The sequence below is a fragment of the Crocuta crocuta genome, unplaced genomic scaffold (genome assembly GCF_008692635.1).
Source record: "Crocuta crocuta isolate KB4526 unplaced genomic scaffold, BGI_CrCroc_1.0 scaffold154, whole genome shotgun sequence".
NCBI lineage: Eukaryota > Metazoa > Chordata > Mammalia > Carnivora > Hyaenidae > Crocuta > Crocuta crocuta.
In genome coordinates this window covers 3,060,749-3,078,550 of record NW_027530545.1, presented here as the reverse complement: position 1 = coordinate 3,078,550, position 17,802 = coordinate 3,060,749, and the positions used below count along the sequence as shown (strand labels likewise).

The 17,802-nt window shown below is 34.8% G+C and overlaps 1 protein-coding gene across 1 annotated transcript in view; it reads left to right on the top strand.

Moving 5' to 3' along the window:
* The window catches only part of ARL6IP6 (ARF like GTPase 6 interacting protein 6), a 36,579-nt gene extending 20,944 nt beyond the window's left edge, over positions 1–15,635 (top strand). Inside the window, exon 4 of the mRNA XM_077767766.1 lies at positions 14,563–15,635. Coding sequence (XP_077623892.1) covers positions 14,563–14,656 — 94 coding nt within the window. The 3' untranslated portion in view covers positions 14,657–15,635. The remainder of the gene's footprint in view (positions 1–14,562) is intronic.
* Positions 15,636–17,802: the final 2,167 nt, after the last annotated feature.

Sequence of the window (17,802 nt, the reverse complement as noted above, 5' to 3'; positions counted from 1 at the left end):
CTGCTTAGGATTCTGTGTCTTCCCCTCTTTCTGACCCTCTGCTCATGCTGTCTCTCTCTCTCAAAAATAAATAAAACATTAAAAAAATTTTTTTTTAATGTTTAAAAAACATTTCCTATATACACTTAATTGAGCACAATAAGTTGACTCTACTCTTCTTTCGTACAGATTTTAGAGAGGTGCCTTTTTGTTGAATCAGATTCTTTATTGCCTTGGACTAGTGAAACAGATGTCAGATGGCTAGCTAATTGCAGTAGGAGAGAAAAGCTACTGACAAAAGAGATAGATCAAGAACCTGGCCTTGATATTTGAATATCATGAAGTTTCATTATCTAGGTACTCTTTGGGGCCATCAGTTGAATATGGTCACTATTCATGAATATATTGATGGTACTGCACTGTAGCTTCTTGAAGTGAAGGGTTAAAATCATGCATGTCTTATAAAATATATTCCATTACTGTTCTCAGTGGAGACTTAAATAGACATAAAATCCGTAAGAAATCATATTAACTATTCTTGGTTTCCTTGTTTTCATAAAATAATAGAGCAAAGAGTATTTGCTTTGTACATGTTTGCTATGGGTTTTGCTATGCCAGTTTACAATGTTTTATGTATAGGCTACTGAAAATGCACAGTGTTCCATATGCACAGAATAGCACTGGTAAGAAATACCTGATACTTGCCAGTTTTGTTCTTGGAACTTTTTATGTGTCAGTAGTCTTTGTAAATTATAAGAGGCAGCCTGGTATATGAAACGACTTATAAGACAGAAGAGGTAGCTTCCATATCCAGGCTACATCATATACTAGCAGAAGAACTTGTGAGCAAGTCAATTAGTGTTTCTAAGCTTTAATTTCCTCCTCTCTAAAATGGGATAAAAACAATGATACGGGTCTTCATAGGCAATGAATGTAAGTTTATTGGTTAAAGCAACAGATATATTAGGTGAAAAAGCATTCATGGTCCCAGAGCATTTCTTTTCTTAACTGAGATTTTTCAAGCCGATTGTCAGACTTGCCCTGCTGTCGGCTGCCAGTTCTATTTTTTTTTGGTAATTTTTATTTATTTTGACATTTTCTCCTCTTTTTATATTTATAGATATTATTTCTTTCATGAAATAATGCTGATATTAGGTGGTAATGGTTTTTTTTTTCTTTATGTTTATTTTTGAGAGAGCGAGAGTGAGAGAGTGCATGTGCAGAGCAGAAGGGCAGAGAGCATGGGGGACAGAGGATCTGAAGTGGGCTCTTTTCTGACAGCAGAAAGCCTGATGTGGGGCTCGAACTCACAAACTGTGAGATTATAACCTGAACCAAAGTTGGATGCTCAACCAACTAAGCCACCCAGGTGCCCCTAAATCGTAATGGTTTTCAAACACAGTTCTTGGCAAAATAAATTGGCAGTAAAACATGGGGTCCTTTACTTCCTTTTTTCAAAAAATCTTTGTAAAACTGACTCACTAAAGTAGTAATGAAAGTCCAACTAAAGGCTGCCTATTTGAATAAGCAGGAAAGTTTACCATGAAGATATTTAAAATTAGAAAAAAAAAAAAGTAAAACAACCATTGTATTTATTTCACTTTTCCTTTTAGATCTTGACTCCAAAGTGACTTCCTTGCCAAGTCTGAGAAATGTTTTTCAGGGTTAAGAATGGAGCAGGAGACATAATTTAGTGACAAGGAAAATAATTTTAATTGAAACTTTAAAATAGGAAAGCCAAGGTAAATAATCAGATTTTGTATTTTCAGTTGTTATGAACTGTAGGAAAAACTAGCTTCCTTTTACTAGGCCTTGTGTAAAGAAAAAAGTTTGAACTGCCTGTCCTATAAGATTGCAAAGTTCTAGAGGTCAAAAGAAAGATCAAGTGGGAGAGAGAGCCTGGAGCAGTGCTAGTGAAATGTTAAAATAGCAAAAGACCTCAACTTTATTTTAAAATAGGCTAAGGCTTGTGGTGTTCCATACAAAGAGGATAATGAGGCTTAGCTGAATCATCCAAACTAAGATCTGAGTAACTAGAGTTAACAGCCCTCGTAGTAGGAACTAGAATCTCAGCTAGCATTGTCTGTCCATCCATCCATGAATCCATTTCCTACCCCCACCCCTGCCGTGGTGATTCCAAATCTATATCATATCACACTCTTCAGTGAGTTCCATGTCAAGTCACTGAAAGTTCATTATGAATGAACTTCATGCTTCTTTCATTCCTCTCTCATGATTATAAACTTTACATACATACCCATTATCCTACCCACTCTCAGTGAGTGAAATGTTCTACCTGCCCAAACTTAATTTTACTTCCTTTCCTCTAGATCACATACGCTGCCGACCCCTGCAAGACCTTTTTTCATATATTTCAACCTTCCTTTTTGTATCTAGTCTTCTTGTTAGAGTATTTCTAAAACATTCAAGTTTCTCCTATGTTAGAGAAAAAAAATCCTCGTGTCCAGTTATCTTCTCCACATCTAAGCATCTTGGAAGACTAGAGAAGGGGTAAGTAAGCCCTGTATGCACAGTGACTGTGGGTGTCTTGTAGTCATGCCTATACTAAATTTTTTTCTCAGTGAATTGACTGCAGTCCTCCTAATTACAAACTTTAATGTTCATTTTTCAATCTGTTATTTGAAATGGCTTATGCTTCCTCTTCAGAATGCTTTTCTTTCTTAATTTCTGTGACACCCCTACCTCCTGTTTTTCTTTCTAGCTTTCTGATCACTACGACTCAATTGTGGAATCACTTTTTTTCATCTACTACTAATTGGCTGAAGACTTTCAAGTCTATCTGGACTATCTTGAGCCTCTTTCCTGGGAAACCTCTCCTTTGGTTTTGATTTATATTTTCTCTTGCTTGCTGGGAATTTTTACTTCAGTGTCCTGCAGGTGTTTTCACTTCAGTGTATCTAAAATTGACTTCATTATTCTCCACTGCTCGCCATCCTGTTTCTTCTCTTGGGTTCTATATCATGGCGAGCGATACTTTATCTAGCCAATAACTCAAGTGAGAAACTGGCATTGCCTTCAGGTCTTCCTTCACTTAGTAACTCTCACCAGTCGAGGGCACAAAATAAAGGCTGGAGTTTATTATGTGCGTGCTCAACAAATGCTAGGTACTGCAACAAGTATTGTTAATCTCAGTCTTGACAGAAATACTAAAGAGAGGAATTGTTAATCTCATTTTAAAGATGAAGAATTAGATTTTCAGGTAGGTTAAAATAGTTTTATAAACTAGTAGAGCCATGGTTAAATTCCACTTGAAAGAGTTGACTTTCTAGGTCCTTCACCCTAACCATACCAAACCATTAATGCAGTCTCCATTGCCTCTTGCTTCTATACGTGTTGCTATTTCTTTAGAATTCTTAACCTCCTTGGGATGCCTGGATGGCTCAGTGGGTTAAGCGTCCAGTTCTTGATTTCAGCTCAGGTCATGATCTCACAGTTTGTGGGATCGAGCCCCGTGCATTGGGCTATACACTGATAGCTTAGAGCCTGCTTGAGATTCTCTCTCTCCTCTCTTTCTCCCTCCAGCTGAAACATGTGCTCTTTCTCTCTCTCAAAATAAGTAAACATTTTTTTAAAAAAAGAACTCTTAATTTCCTCATACTCAGTTTAAAAAAAAGGTTTTTTTAATGTGTATTTATTTTTGAGAGAGAGACACAAAGTGTGAGCAGGGGAGTGACAGAGAGAGAGGGAGACAAAGAATCTGAAACAGGCTCCAAGCTCTGAGCTGTCAGCACAGAGCCCGATGTAGGACTCATCCTCATGAACCACGAGATCATGACCTGAGCCAAAATTGGACTCTTAACTGACTGAGCCAACCAGGCGCCCCCCTCATACTGTTTTAGATCAGGTATTAACTCTTCTTTAAAATCTCTCCTGTTCTACAAGCCGATGGTTCCTTTCTGTTCCAGTAATGCTGTCTGTAAAACTTTTAACACTGAGGACACTGTGTCATTAGACTGGCCTTTGAAGGCAATATTGAGGAAAGTATTGATTCTTGCTAATTTCTGTATCTCTCATATGTAATGCCTGATACAGATAATTCATTATGTAATTTTTGTGAAGTAAAAAAATAGAGAATTGAAAAAATTATAAACTTTAGAGTATAAAGTAAGGGGTGAATGTATGTTGTTTTTTCCTTTATGAGAGAGACAGCATTTCCTAAGGGAGGGAAGCTGTCTTTGAAATTCTCACACTTCGGTCCTAAATACCATTGGTAAAGTTAGTTGGAATACACACAATTTTATTCTCTCCAGCAATTTCTAATAAGTAATTCTTAGAACAAAGAATACAAAGGAAGTTGTATCATTTTGTGTTTCTGAAAGAAACATTTAAAAAAAAATGCAAGTAATTGAAATATTGTTTACTTAGTTTCTTTTATATTTTAGGTTTGGCTAAGAACTTTTGATTCCAGATAAAGAACTGACAGTTATTCCAACCAAAGATCACATAGCTTAGCAATCTTTGGGAATTGGAGATTTCTTTTCTAAGGATAGAATGAAAATAAAAGATGGCTCAGATATGTGAAATGGGGATAAATTAGTACAACCTAGCTCATCCTGTCTCCAGCTAAGCTAGTCAGATATAGAAACAAATAGCCAGTTGTTTCTTTTTCTTTTTCTTTTTCTTTTTTGAGAGAGAGAATCCCAAGCAATCTCTACACTGTTAGCATGGAGCCTGTTGCAGAAGCTTTAACTCACAAATTGAGAGATCATAACTTTAACCAAAATCAAGAGTTGGGCACTTACCGACTGAGGCACTCAGGAGCCCTCAGTTGGTTCTTACTGTAGGCCTTTAATATAACATCTTGTCTGGCAAGCACAGAGAGTTTTCTGCTTAGATCAAAATCAATTAGCAGTGAAATTACTGTTTCAAATGGGAGGAGTTGTGTCATAAAAGTGTGTCTTTAAAAAAATATTTTTTAATCTTTATTTTTGAGAGACAGAGAAAGAATGTGAGTGGAGGAGGAACAGAGAAAGAGGGAGACACAGAATCTGAAGCAGGCTCCAGGCTTTGAGCTGTCAGCACAGTGCCCGAGGCAGGGTTCAAACTCAGTAACTGCTAGTTCATGACCTGAGCCAAAGTTGAACACTTAACTGACTGAGCCGCCCAGCTGCCCCATAAAAGTGTGTCTTAAATGTGGAAATATATATGAGGGAAAATAAATATTGGAATTAATATGACATAGGAATGAAGATTTCAAAAGAGAGTAGTCTGGTATGTAGTATAGAGATTCAATTCAGAGTCCATCAGTGCTGGAGTAAAACCAGTCAATGACATGAAACAAAAGAGACCTCCTTGGGGTACCTGGGTGGCTCAGTCTGTTAAGTGTCCAACTTTGGCTCAAGTTATGATCTCATGGTTCGTTAGTTCGCGCCCCATGTCAGGCTCTGTGCTGACAGCTCAGAGCCTGGAGCCTGCTTTGGATTCTGTGTCTCCCTCTCTATCTCTCTTTCTCTCTACCCCTCTTGCTTGCACTGTGTCTCTTCTCTCTCTCAAAAATAAATTTAAAAATATGTTTAAAAGGAAAAAGACCTGCTTGAATCTGTTGGTCTCTCTCTTAAATGAACAAAGACAGTTTACTTGAATTTTGGCAGTAGCTTATTCAGTACCTTAATTTGTGGTTTCCTTTAATTGCCAGAATCATTGAATTCATTTGAATCTTAGGTTTTATATGTATTCCATTCATTTAAAATATAAATAATCAAAATATAATTCTTGTATACTTTATTCATTTTATAAGTTACTATTAAATACCAATGTAAATATACTACTAGAAAGTACATTTCCAGACTACAAAATCTTGATATAAATATTGGAAGTCTAAGTTCTCTAGTGAATTATAAAGGAAAGTGATTATGAATTTGTAGGAAGAAGATAATACCAAGCAGAAATACACATATACATACACAAGCCCATAATTCTTCAGTTTCTTTTTTCTAGCCACCTCCTGAGTCTGTTTGTATAATTTTATTTTTTATTTCTTTGTTTTGGCTTTGGGATGGGTCTAGTTGTAAGGTGTTTTGCTTAACGGGAAGGAGGAAATAGAATGTAAAGAATTCTTAAAAATCTCATCTGTCACTAGCTTTCTTTTTTATACTTTATAGTGGTTAACATTTATTGATTATTTGCTATGTGCCAGAGACCTGATTCTTAGCTGTATAAGGGAAGATTCTATTTTTATTTCCATGTTAGGGAATTGAGTGTTAAGTCAGTTTTTCTACCTTTATACCCCTTCTAAATGACAAAGCTGGCATTCAAATACATCTTTAACTACAGAGCTCAAATGCTTAAACCTAAAAGGAACCAAAAAAGTACATCATTGCAGGATTCTTTATTACTGCAAAGGAATTCTTAAGAACCAGAACCAAATAGTATCTTTTTATTTTTTAATTTTTTTTAATGTTTTATTTATTTCTGAGAGAGATAGAAAACAGCATGAGCAGGGTAGGGTCAGAGAGAGAGGGAAATACAGAATCTGAAACAGCCTCCAGGCTCTGAGCTGGCAGTCAGCACAGAGCCCAATGCAGGGCTCAAACCCACGAACCGTGAGATCATGACCTGAGTCGAAGTCAGATGCTTAACCGACTGAGCCACCCAGGTGCCTCAATAGTATCTTTTATATAACTAATCTTTTAGGATATGGACGTAGTTCTATTATAATGAGTTTATCTTTATAACCGTATTTTTCTAATATATTTTATTATTATTGAATGATATTTCTTATTTCCATTTTGATTTTAGAAATTTGTTGCAGTAGAATTTTATCCTAACATAATAAAATGCACATTTAGTAATTCTAACATTCCTTTTAAGAAACATTCTGGTTTTGTCTTTAAGTTCTATTTTTCTACTTGTTTTTAAATTTTAAAGTTCTTTTTATTTCTTTTTTTTTTTTAGAGCTTCTCNATTTTGCTCAGCATAACACCCTCAAGGTCCATCCATGTTGCTACACATGGCCAGTTCTTTTTATTTCTTATGTTAGAGATGTCATCTGTTAATTTTCATTATAGTTTGGGTCTCATTGATTGACTCTTTGGAACTAAAATATTTATGTAGTACTACTCCCTGCCTCATAGTTCTAGTTGGAAGTACAGGTAATGTTGATCATTAACCTATTTTAATAGGTAGAAAAAAAGCCTATGTAATCTCTTTAAAATGTTTTTACCTTGTCCCAGTTACTTTGAATAGTTATAGAAATTTAGAAATGGAAGGGACCTTAAGTTAATCTGGTCCAGCCGTTCACCTGATAAATATGAAATCTTTTTTTTTTTTTAATGTTTTTACTTATTTCTGATAGAGAGACAGACAGCGTGAACAGGGGAGGGTCAGAGAGAGAGAGGGAGACACAGAATCTGAAGCAGGCTCCAGGCTCTGAGCTAGCTGGCAGCACAGAGCCTGAAGCGGAGCTCAAACCCACAAACTGTGAGATCATGACCCGAGCCGAAGTCAGACACTTAACCGACTGAGCCACCCAGGTGCCCCTAAATATGAAATCATAAGTGTGAGTTCACTTTTCCTGGTTCTGTCCTTTTTCCTTTACAGTGGTACCTCTTTTGTCTATTGGTCCATGCCACTCTGAAAGCTTGGGTCAAAATTCATATTGTTAAGAAAACTTGACCTTGTTAACTATATTGTTTGCTCTACTCATTTATATTTTATATACAGTTGACACAAAAGCATTTTGAACAAGGGAGTATTTTAGGAAAATTAATCTGGTGTAGTATGTTTAGGTATATGAAGACAGTATGAGTAGCTTAAAAGTAATTTCACCTTGAATTCATTTTCTTGGTCACATTCATATTTGAAATAATAATTGCAGCAAATCTCTAAAAAACAGTCATGTTGTTTTCAAAAGTTCTTTAAGCCTATTACAGAGACCTTGTAATATTGAAATAAAATGGAAGGTTTTCAAAATTAAACATTTCTACTATATAGTGCTATGAGACGATAGGATTTGTTTTTGCTCTGGGGGTGGGGTGGGGCGGGTGTGTGTGTGTGTATGTTTTCCACCTATTCAGTAATATAGTCCAAATTAGAAATCCATGTGGCATGACAAAGTCAAATCAGCTTGATACCCACCTTTGTGGATTTGACAATAATGATATTAAATAATTCTGATGTTTTACTTATTCTGGATAGAAGCTTTTTTATTTTATATCTGATCAAGTTTCCCATAATATACTTTATTATATAATATTTTGATATACTATAATATGCAATAGAGGAAAGGGCTGCCCCTTTTTAAAATATTTTTTAAAATTTGTAAGTAATCTCTATACCCATTGTGGGGCTTGAACTCACATCCCTGAGATCAAGAGTCACCTGTTCCACCAACTGGGTCAGCCAAGTGCCCCCGGAAAGTGCTATCCTTGATCAAGCTTATTATTCTTCTGAAATGTGATCTTTCCTTTTTCCTTACCTTTCCCTTCATGAAATTATAGAAGAACTAATGAGCAAAAATTGTATATACTCAACCCAACCTTCCCAAACCCCCCACTCCCACCCCTATATTTTATTACCATTTGCCTACCAGTGTGTGACTGCTTCAGATTATGAAAATAAAAAGTCATGAATGACTTAAAACAGTAAGAAAGCATTTGTTGTAGACTTCTAGTACTGCTTGAGCCTCACACTGACAGTGAGCCTATCAAGAATCTACAAACGCTGAAATGGTAGGCATTTCCCCCTTTTAACCTAAAAATATGACCTTAGTCTTACTGTTTTTTCTTAATATTCATAGAACTTGTGGGAATCACAAAATAAAACCAAAGAACTGAAGGGAACTGCCTGAAATCACCAGTTCTTTTTAGTCCATGTAAATGTAAATATAACAAGAGCTCTTTTAAAGTGTTAATAAGCCAAATCTTGATTTCTCCTACACTGATAAATGAAAAACCATGATTAGGAATAAGGAAGAAAGAAGTTGAAATAATTGTCAGTTTTGTTTCATCTAGGGTCTTAAAAATGTGTATTGGTTAAATGTAAAATCTCCGTGCATATGTTTACTCACTTCTTCCCCCAGCCCATATATACTTATTCTTACAAACATAGATCTGTTTTTGGATGCTAAAGTCTATTCCAGTGTCTTTTTATTTCTGATTCTATTTCCTTCTTTTTAAACTACTTTGTTACTATGTTATGTTATAACTTTTCTGATTTCCCAGAATTTTTCTTTACTCCTTTTGCACCTTTACTGTGTCAGATAAACTTAGTATTAAAGTGTCAGTTTCCCACCAAAGGAATTCTTTTGAGCTCCTCCTGAGATTTCATTGAATTTATGGTTTCTTTTCAAGGTAATTGATATGTTTATGATGTTGAGTATTCCCAGATTATGGTAGATATTTCTCTTCATTCAGATACTCTTTTAATGTCTTTGAATAAAGTTTTATTTTTAACGGCAATGTAATTCATATAACATAAAACTCACCATTTTAAAGTATATAACTCAGTGACTTTTAGTATATCCTTTATCTTATACAATCATTATCACTGTCTAATTCCAGAATATTTCCATCACTCGAAAATGAAAACCCCTTACTTATTATCAGTTACTCCTCTATAATCCCCTCCTCTGGACCCTAAAAACCCTTAGTCTAGTTTTTGTTTATAGATTTGCCTGTCTGGGCATTTCATGTAAATGGAATCATACAAGTCCAGAATGTGGTCTTTAATGTCTTATTTAGCATACTGGTTTTAAAGTTCATCCGTGCTATAGCGTGTATTAGTACTTTCCTTTTTATGGCTGTATTACATTCCATTGTATGGATATGCTACATTTTGTTTATCAGTTGATGGACATTTGCTTTGTTTCCACTTTTTAGCTCTTATAAACAATGCTTCTGTGAACTTTCAGGTGCAAGTTTTTGTGTGAAAACATGTTTTCAGCTCTTGAGTATATACCTGGAATGGAATTGCTGGGTCATATGATAGCTCAACTTTTTGAGGGACTATCAGACTCTTCTATAGTAGCTATACCATTTTATGTTTGTACCAGCAATGTGTGAGATCTCTGATTTCTCCATCCTCACCAATACTTGTTGTTTTCTTTCATTTTATGTTATAACCATCTTAGTGTGAATGAAGTATTCACTCATTGTGGTTTCGGTTTGTATTTCTATATTGACTAATAATATCTAGCATCCTTTCATGTGCTTGTTGGCCAATGTATATCTTCTTTGCAGAACTCTCTATTCAAATGCTTTGCCCTTTTTAAAATTAGATTTTTTTTTTTTAGTCCTAAGAATTTATTTATATCTTAGATAGTAGATCCTTATTAGGTATGTGATTTGCAAGGGGCACCTGGGTGGCTTAGTTGATTAGGCATCTGACTCTTGATTTTGGCTCAAGTCATGATCTCACAGTTATGAGATTGAGCCCCACATTGGGCTCTGTGCTGGGCATGGAGCCTACATGAAATTCTCTTTTCTTTCTGTCTTTCTTTCTTTCTCTCTTTCTCTCTCTCTCTCTCCCCCTCTCCCTCTCCCCTCCCTCTCTCCCCTTCCCCTACTTGCTTGCTCTCTGTCTCTCTAAAAAACAAAACAAAACATGATTTGGAAATATTTTCTTCTCTGCATTGGGTCGTCTTTTTACTTTCATGATAATGTCCTTTGAAGCAGAGAAGTTTTTAATAAGTTCAGTTCATTTTTTCTTCATTTGCTTATCTAAGAAACCATTGCTTAATTCAAGGTTGCAAAAACCTATGGCTTTGCTTCCTTTTAAGAGTTTTAATTATTTCATCTCCATTTTGAGGTAATTTTTGTATAGTGTATGAGTTAAAGGATCAAATTCATTCTTTTGCATCCGGTTGTCCCAGCACCATTTGTTGAAAAGACTATTCTTTTCCTCCTAAGTGGTCTTTGATACCCTTGTTGAAATTTAACTGACTGTAGATCTATGGGTTTATTTCTGGACTTTTTAATCCTATTCCATTTGTCTATATGTTTATCCTTATGCTAGTACCATGCCATTTGATTACTGTAACTTTAAGTTTTGAAACTGGGAAGTGTGAGTTCTCCAGCTTTGTTCTTTTTCAGTATTGTTTTGGCAATTTGGGGTCTCTTATTTCCATATAAATTTTGGGATGAACTTATTCCATCTCTGCAGAAAAAAGGCAGTTGGAAAGGAAAATTGAGGAATTTCATCATAATGAGTTTTGCGCATTACTGTTGTGTTTCTAAGATTTTGTAGTCTTCAATATAAGGATATTTTAGCATAAATTTTTTTTTTGGCTTTGTGAGTTTTTATTTTAATACCATTTAGTATAACACACAGTGTTATATTAGTTTTAGGTGTATAGCATAGTATTTTTTTTTTTAATTCGTTAATGGCTGCTGTATAGGAAAATTGTTGATTTTATCAGGGATAAACAAGTAGACCCAAAGAATAGAATAGAAAACTTAAAAACACCCACACATAGATGATTATGTGACTTATGACAAAGGCACCATGGGAATTTAATGAGGGGGAAAAATGGTCTTTTCAATAAATTGTGCTGAAACCATTGGATTTCCATATGGTATGACATGAGCATTTGGCCACTACCTTATACCTCATACAAAAATTAATTTGAGATGAATTATAGACCAAAATGTCAAAGGGAGAACAATAAAGCATCTCTAAAAATAGTTTATTTTCATAACCATAGTCAAAGATTTATTGAAAAGGCCATAATTTAAAAAAAAAGGACTNTTTAAATTAAGAACTTCTTCATCTGTGGATTTTACTAAAGAGTGAAAAGACAAGCCATAAACAGGAGAAGATATTTATGACATATTATTGACAAAGGACTATATAAACCAATAGAAAAATGAACAAAAAGATAAATAGGGACTTCAAAAAAGACTATATTTGAATGTGTAATAAATATATTCATCATGAGAAAAATAATCAAACCACAACATAATCTGCAGACCCATGAAAGTGTAAAACAATGATAATACTAAATGTTGGTAACAGTGTGGAGCAACTGAAACTCTCAGACATTGCTGGTAGAAGTGTACAGTAGTCAGCTACTTTGGGAAAATGTCTCATCTTTTTACTAAAGCCAAATTTACATCCACCTTATAACCCAGCAATTCCATTCCTAGGATATACCCAGGAGAAATGAGTGCACATGTCTCATACCCACTAAATATATGTAGCATGTTCGTAGTATCCCTACATATAGGAGCCTCATTGGAAACAATCCAAATGCTGTGTAGTAGAATGGATTGTATCCATTGGATAAATTTTGTTGTTTTTATACAGCGGGATACTAAACTACAGTACAAAAGAACACATGCTAATGTTACATACAACCATATGGATGAATCTCACAGACACAATATTGAGTGAAAGAATCTAGACAGAGAAGAAAGCATGTTATATGAGGGCATGTAAGGTGGAACAGGTGAAACCAGACATCGTTTTAACGGTTGGAGTGGTTATCTCGGGATTCGGGGGAAGGAAGAGGAACAAATAAGCTTTCTGTGATACTAGAAATGTTTTATATTTGGTCTGGTTGGTTGGTACATGAGGTATAACATGATAAAGATTCATTGATCTGTACTCATGCCAGGCATTATTTGCACTTCACGGTGTGTATATAGTTTAAAAAGTAACATGCATATATAGAAATTGAATAAAATAGGCACCATACTTAGACCGAATTTTTCAGTTCAAAACTTGCCCTTTACAAAAGCTAGATGAAAGATGTTGACAAAGGGCAACCAAGATACCGTCAGTGTTTTACAGAACTTCACAAATAAGTCGTAGGAGAGGAAACCTGCGGGCAGGGGTTGTCTTTCTTTCCAGAGAGAAGAAAATCATGGTGAGTATTCTGAAAAGGAGTTTCAAAGCAAGTGATTACTCAGAGGTTTTAAGTCTCTTGCCTAGCAGTATATGTGTGACAATTGCTACCATGTTCTAGTGGGGATATGGTACATTTGAGATGGTAGACTGATAATCTGCTCTGGGGCATTTCTTCATTGCCATTAAAATCCCTTTCTTTGCCTCTTCTGTAAGGGTCACTGAACATTTGAGCATATATAGCTCAGTAAAATTCAGTTATACCAGCATTGTAGTTTTCCTAATTTCCTAAAGTTTGGTAAACTGTACTTCAGAGGCTTTTCTATTTTTACAGGAATACAGGGTCAAAAACTAGTAAAAGAGAACAATTAATTCCTAAAATTCTGTTCCACGATTAACTTCATTTTGTTAGTATGAATTTAAATGTTCCTGGGTCATTAGTACTTTTTAAATAATGAATGGCAATGCTGATAGTTCAATTTTATGATTAACTTTCTGTTCACTAATCAATATGTATTTGAGAGAATATTTTTAAGAGTAAAGCATCTAGAGTATCTGTTTCATTTTACAGTATAGAGGTTAATGCAGCTAAGTAGACTAACCCTTAATGTCACATGAGAATCATCTTAAACTAGTTCCAAGGTAGGTAAGGTTGAGTGGAAAGTATAAATAGTAATAACAGAGGCTGTCAGGAAGCAGGGCCTTCTGTAGTCTCAGATGAATGCAAAGGTGGTGTTCTTTGGAGAGTGTTCTGTACTCCCTACCTCAGATCTTGTCGGACTGGAATTCTTCAAATGTTAATTCAGATCCAAGGACCTCTCTCTGTCTTTGACCTGTCCTTAGGAAAGGAGGCAAGGAATAGGCATGGTAATCCTCAGTCCAGAGCTCTTACTGCTAATGACTTTGGGCTCTCTTTCCTGCCAGCACACCTCCCTATATGTCCTCAATTTGGATTGCTCCACTGAGGAAAAGCTCTTCTGCCTCTGACACCAATTGGACATTAGCTTCTATTCTTTTTAGCATGTCTCATCTTTATGAGGATAAGCAAAGAGTATTATTGCAATAGTTAATGGAAGGAATCTTAAAGAAAATGTAGTAAAATAAGTAAAATTACTGTAAAATAGAGAATGAAATGTTGGGAAATCTGTGCATGTAAGCAAGTTGGCACTGAGTAATCATAAAAGAAGAGACGTGTCTTTGCTGATATTTAGGAACTCATTGAAGTCCACGTCAATTAAGTGACCTATTGAAAACTGAAATGTCTATAAAAGATATAATCTGATTTATGACTCACCTATGGAAAAGTGCTGTTTTTACTGCTTACAAAGAGTAGAATTTCTTCATGTAATCCAAAAATGGAACAAACAGGACGAATACCTGAAATAATATGTATTTTTAGTTCTGAACAAGAGAACAGGGAAACAGTGCTAATTAATGAAAGAGCATGTTTGTAATGTAACACGATTTAACCCTAGATTAAGTTACAATACACTCAGTGACTGTGAAGCACAGTAAAGAAGTCTAAGGGATTAAACCGAACATTTTGCTCTAAGTAATGAAACTGAAAAACTGTATTTCATAAACAGGAGAGTTTTTGGCAGAAAACTTAAGGTTACTCTGTTAATCCTACAAATGTCTAATATTCTTTTTTAACATGTATATTACTGTGTAAAATATTAGGGAAACATTTTTACATTGTAAGCATTTCAGTAAAAACTGATGGTATTTCTGTTATTCCAAATTACATTTTCCTTTTTTCGTTTTTTTCTTTCCCCCTAGGAAACTGACTGGACATTCTTTCCACATGGGCTATAGCATGGCAATTTTGAATGGCATTGTAGCTGCTCTTACTGTAGCTTGGTGCCTCATGTAAACCTACACTGAAGCAATATTTTTGGCAAAACTTAGTCATGATTGCTTTGTAATAACAGGGAAGAACATCATTTGCCTACTCAGAAGACCAAGAAACCTGCTGTTCATTATCGGGTTCAGATACGTGTCATATCATCGACATTATGGAGGACCATCTTTTTTTTTTTTTTTTTTTTTTAATGGAGGACCTTCATAAACATTCTAGAGCTAGGCATTGAGAATATCTGAGTATTAAGATTCAAGTAATTTCTTAAAAGTGTAAGATGTTTACCTCATCTTTTTACTTTTGTGTGTGTTGTCCTAAATTATAGAAAACATTTTAATGGAGATAAAATATGAAAACTTGAATACAGGGCAATGCTTACTTTGCTATCTATAATACTACATTTTTGCTAAGAAATACTAGTAGTACTGTTTAACTGAAGTAGAAATATTTCTTATTTATTCATTAAATGAGGAAAGCAAACAATGCCTACTACTTTGACATTTTATAGAAGCTACTTTTAAATCAGAATATTTAGTTTTCAGTAGTCATATAATCAGTAGAAGGGTGCATTTATATTTTTTAATGGGGTATATAGTTCCTTATGTGTTGTGTTTTTTTTTTATATATTTTCCTACTACATATTGAATTTGTATGTTTTTAAAATTGTTACATCTAGACAAATGTAAATGTTATTTTTTAGTTGGTGCAAACCTAATACCTACCATTTTAAATAAATAATTTGTCTTTTAAAAAAAAGAAAAAAAACCCAAAAAACAAAAACAACATTAAGATCTGAGTTTAAATTAAATAAACCTATTTTAGCAAAAAATGACTGAAAAACAGTAAGTTACTTAAACCATTAAAATATTAAGAAATTTGAAATTGTTCACTATTTCTGTTCCCACAGTTTCAATATTTGTCTTTGTGTATATATAGTTACTCCAAACAGAACTGATACAATTTTTTTAATAAATATAAATCTGAAATTTTTATATTTAGAAGTGCTTGAACTACTTTGTTTTTAATCTCAAAATTTTAGTTACCAAAATAGAAAAAAGGTATTTTGATAAAGTGTATATGTGTATAATTTTTTATATATATAGTTTCATAATTTTCCTATTTAAGTGTTCTATGATTGTGGTGTTAGTTTTTGTTTTCATAACAATTAGGCTTAATTGTTCCCACTTACTTTCTAAATACCTGTTTAGAAGGTCGCTTCAATTTTAGAAAGATAGGCTATTTAAAATGCTATTTTCTCTGGCCATAGAACAGCTTATCTTAGGAAAGCATTGTGTAGTGAAACTACTTTATTCAGGCTGAATGGGAAATGAATATGTGCAGTATGTTCCTGTTATCTGCTAAGTGTTGTTACTGAGTAAATGATTTGTATTTCTCAAAGTCTTAACACTCTTTTACTACTCAAAATCCTTTCATTAGAAATAACAAATTGTGCTTCAATTTATCTGAAGTGTTTAGATTAATATGGGGGGAGATGTGTATGCGTAGATGTGTGTGTGTGTGTGTATGTACACATACATACATACACAACATGGCTTAACATATTCCTTCCCAAAGTGGTTGTTGAAATGAATTTATTTTCACTCCCTGCCTTTCTCTTCATACCCTCCCAGTTCTTCCATTGCAAAATAATGTAACAAAATTAGTTTTTCTTCTCTCCACCCTTCAAATCCCCTTCCCTCAAATTTGGATAGCTCCTTCTAGATTTTTGTGTCCTAAAACTAGGAAAAATATTACAGTTTACTTTTATATATGTAGATATCTATAAGATACTACATGCATATAAAATATAAATATATATAGCTATATATCTTCAAGATCGTTCTTTTGGAACCCTGTTTCTGCTGGCCTAGCACTTCTTTTTCTTGGGAAGTTCCTCTCCCCAGTCCATCATAAGGTCCAAATATAAATCGTCCTACTTCCACAGCAGAGTGATTGACTAAGGATAGGTACATAACCAGAGCGGGGACAGTCTAGTTTTTCATCTCTCTTGGCCTCGGTGATCACAACAGGGGTGCCAGCAAGGTTGGATTTCAGTGAAGACCCTCTTCCTGTTTTATAGAGAACTGCCTTCTCATTGTACCCTCACATGGTGGAGAGAGGGCTAGCTGTCTTCCTCTTATACTAATTTCATCACGGGGCCTCCACCCTCATGACCTAATTACCTCCCAAAGGCACCACCCCCTAATACTGTTGTATTGGGGGTTAGAGTTTCAACAAATGAATTCAGGGAGGGGTCAAACTTCAGTCCATAAAAATAGCCAGTTTCAAAAGTAGGTTCTTTGATAAGATAGGTTTCTAGTAAAACATTTTAAGAGATTTTCTGTATTTGTCCATTTTTCCATTTCTGTTCATGTTCCTGATTGTATCAGGACCATATATTGCCAACAGCAGAAACCATCTGGCTAAACTTGAGGAAAAGGGAATTTATTGGAAGGATATCTAGTGCCTTTCAGGACTGGTGGTTAGGAGTCAGGACAGTATTAGTGGTGGAAAGTACTAGAGAAGGAAGCAGTCTGTTTGATTGTGGGAGCAGCCTAGTCAGAATGATACAATGAATTCTCCCTTTCATTTGTTTTTGTTCCTTGCAAGATTAGCTCAGGGTTCAGAGTCCTTGGAGAGAGTGCTCAATGGGCCAAGGTTGGGTCATGTGCCTATTCTTTAGACTTCTGTAATTTAAGGTCGTGTCTGGAATTCTTCTGGGATGGGTGACTATATAATCACCAAAAATGACAAATATTCACTACAGTTCACTCCTGGCTGTTCAGTTTCCACACACATTCCATTCCTTTTATACTTAAATTTCCAAAAGCACTCATGCCCAACAGTGCAGCTATTGCTTACCTATATATTCACGGCCAAGGCCTTTGGATTATGTTCATTTTTCAAGTTTTGCTACATTCTCATTGATTTTCTGCAAATTGTGCTAATTAAACAGTCATTTTAGTACTATCAGACATCAGAAAGAGATGGGAAATTTGTTAAAATACATGTTATATATGACAGCAAGGAAATAACAGGTGGAAGTTACTGCCTTATTTAAGTGCCTTAGACTTTACTTCTTAATTCTTTAATTTTTGTTTTGGTTACTACCTTGACCAACTAAGCTTCTTCCCTAATAGAGTGACCAAATTTAGACAGGT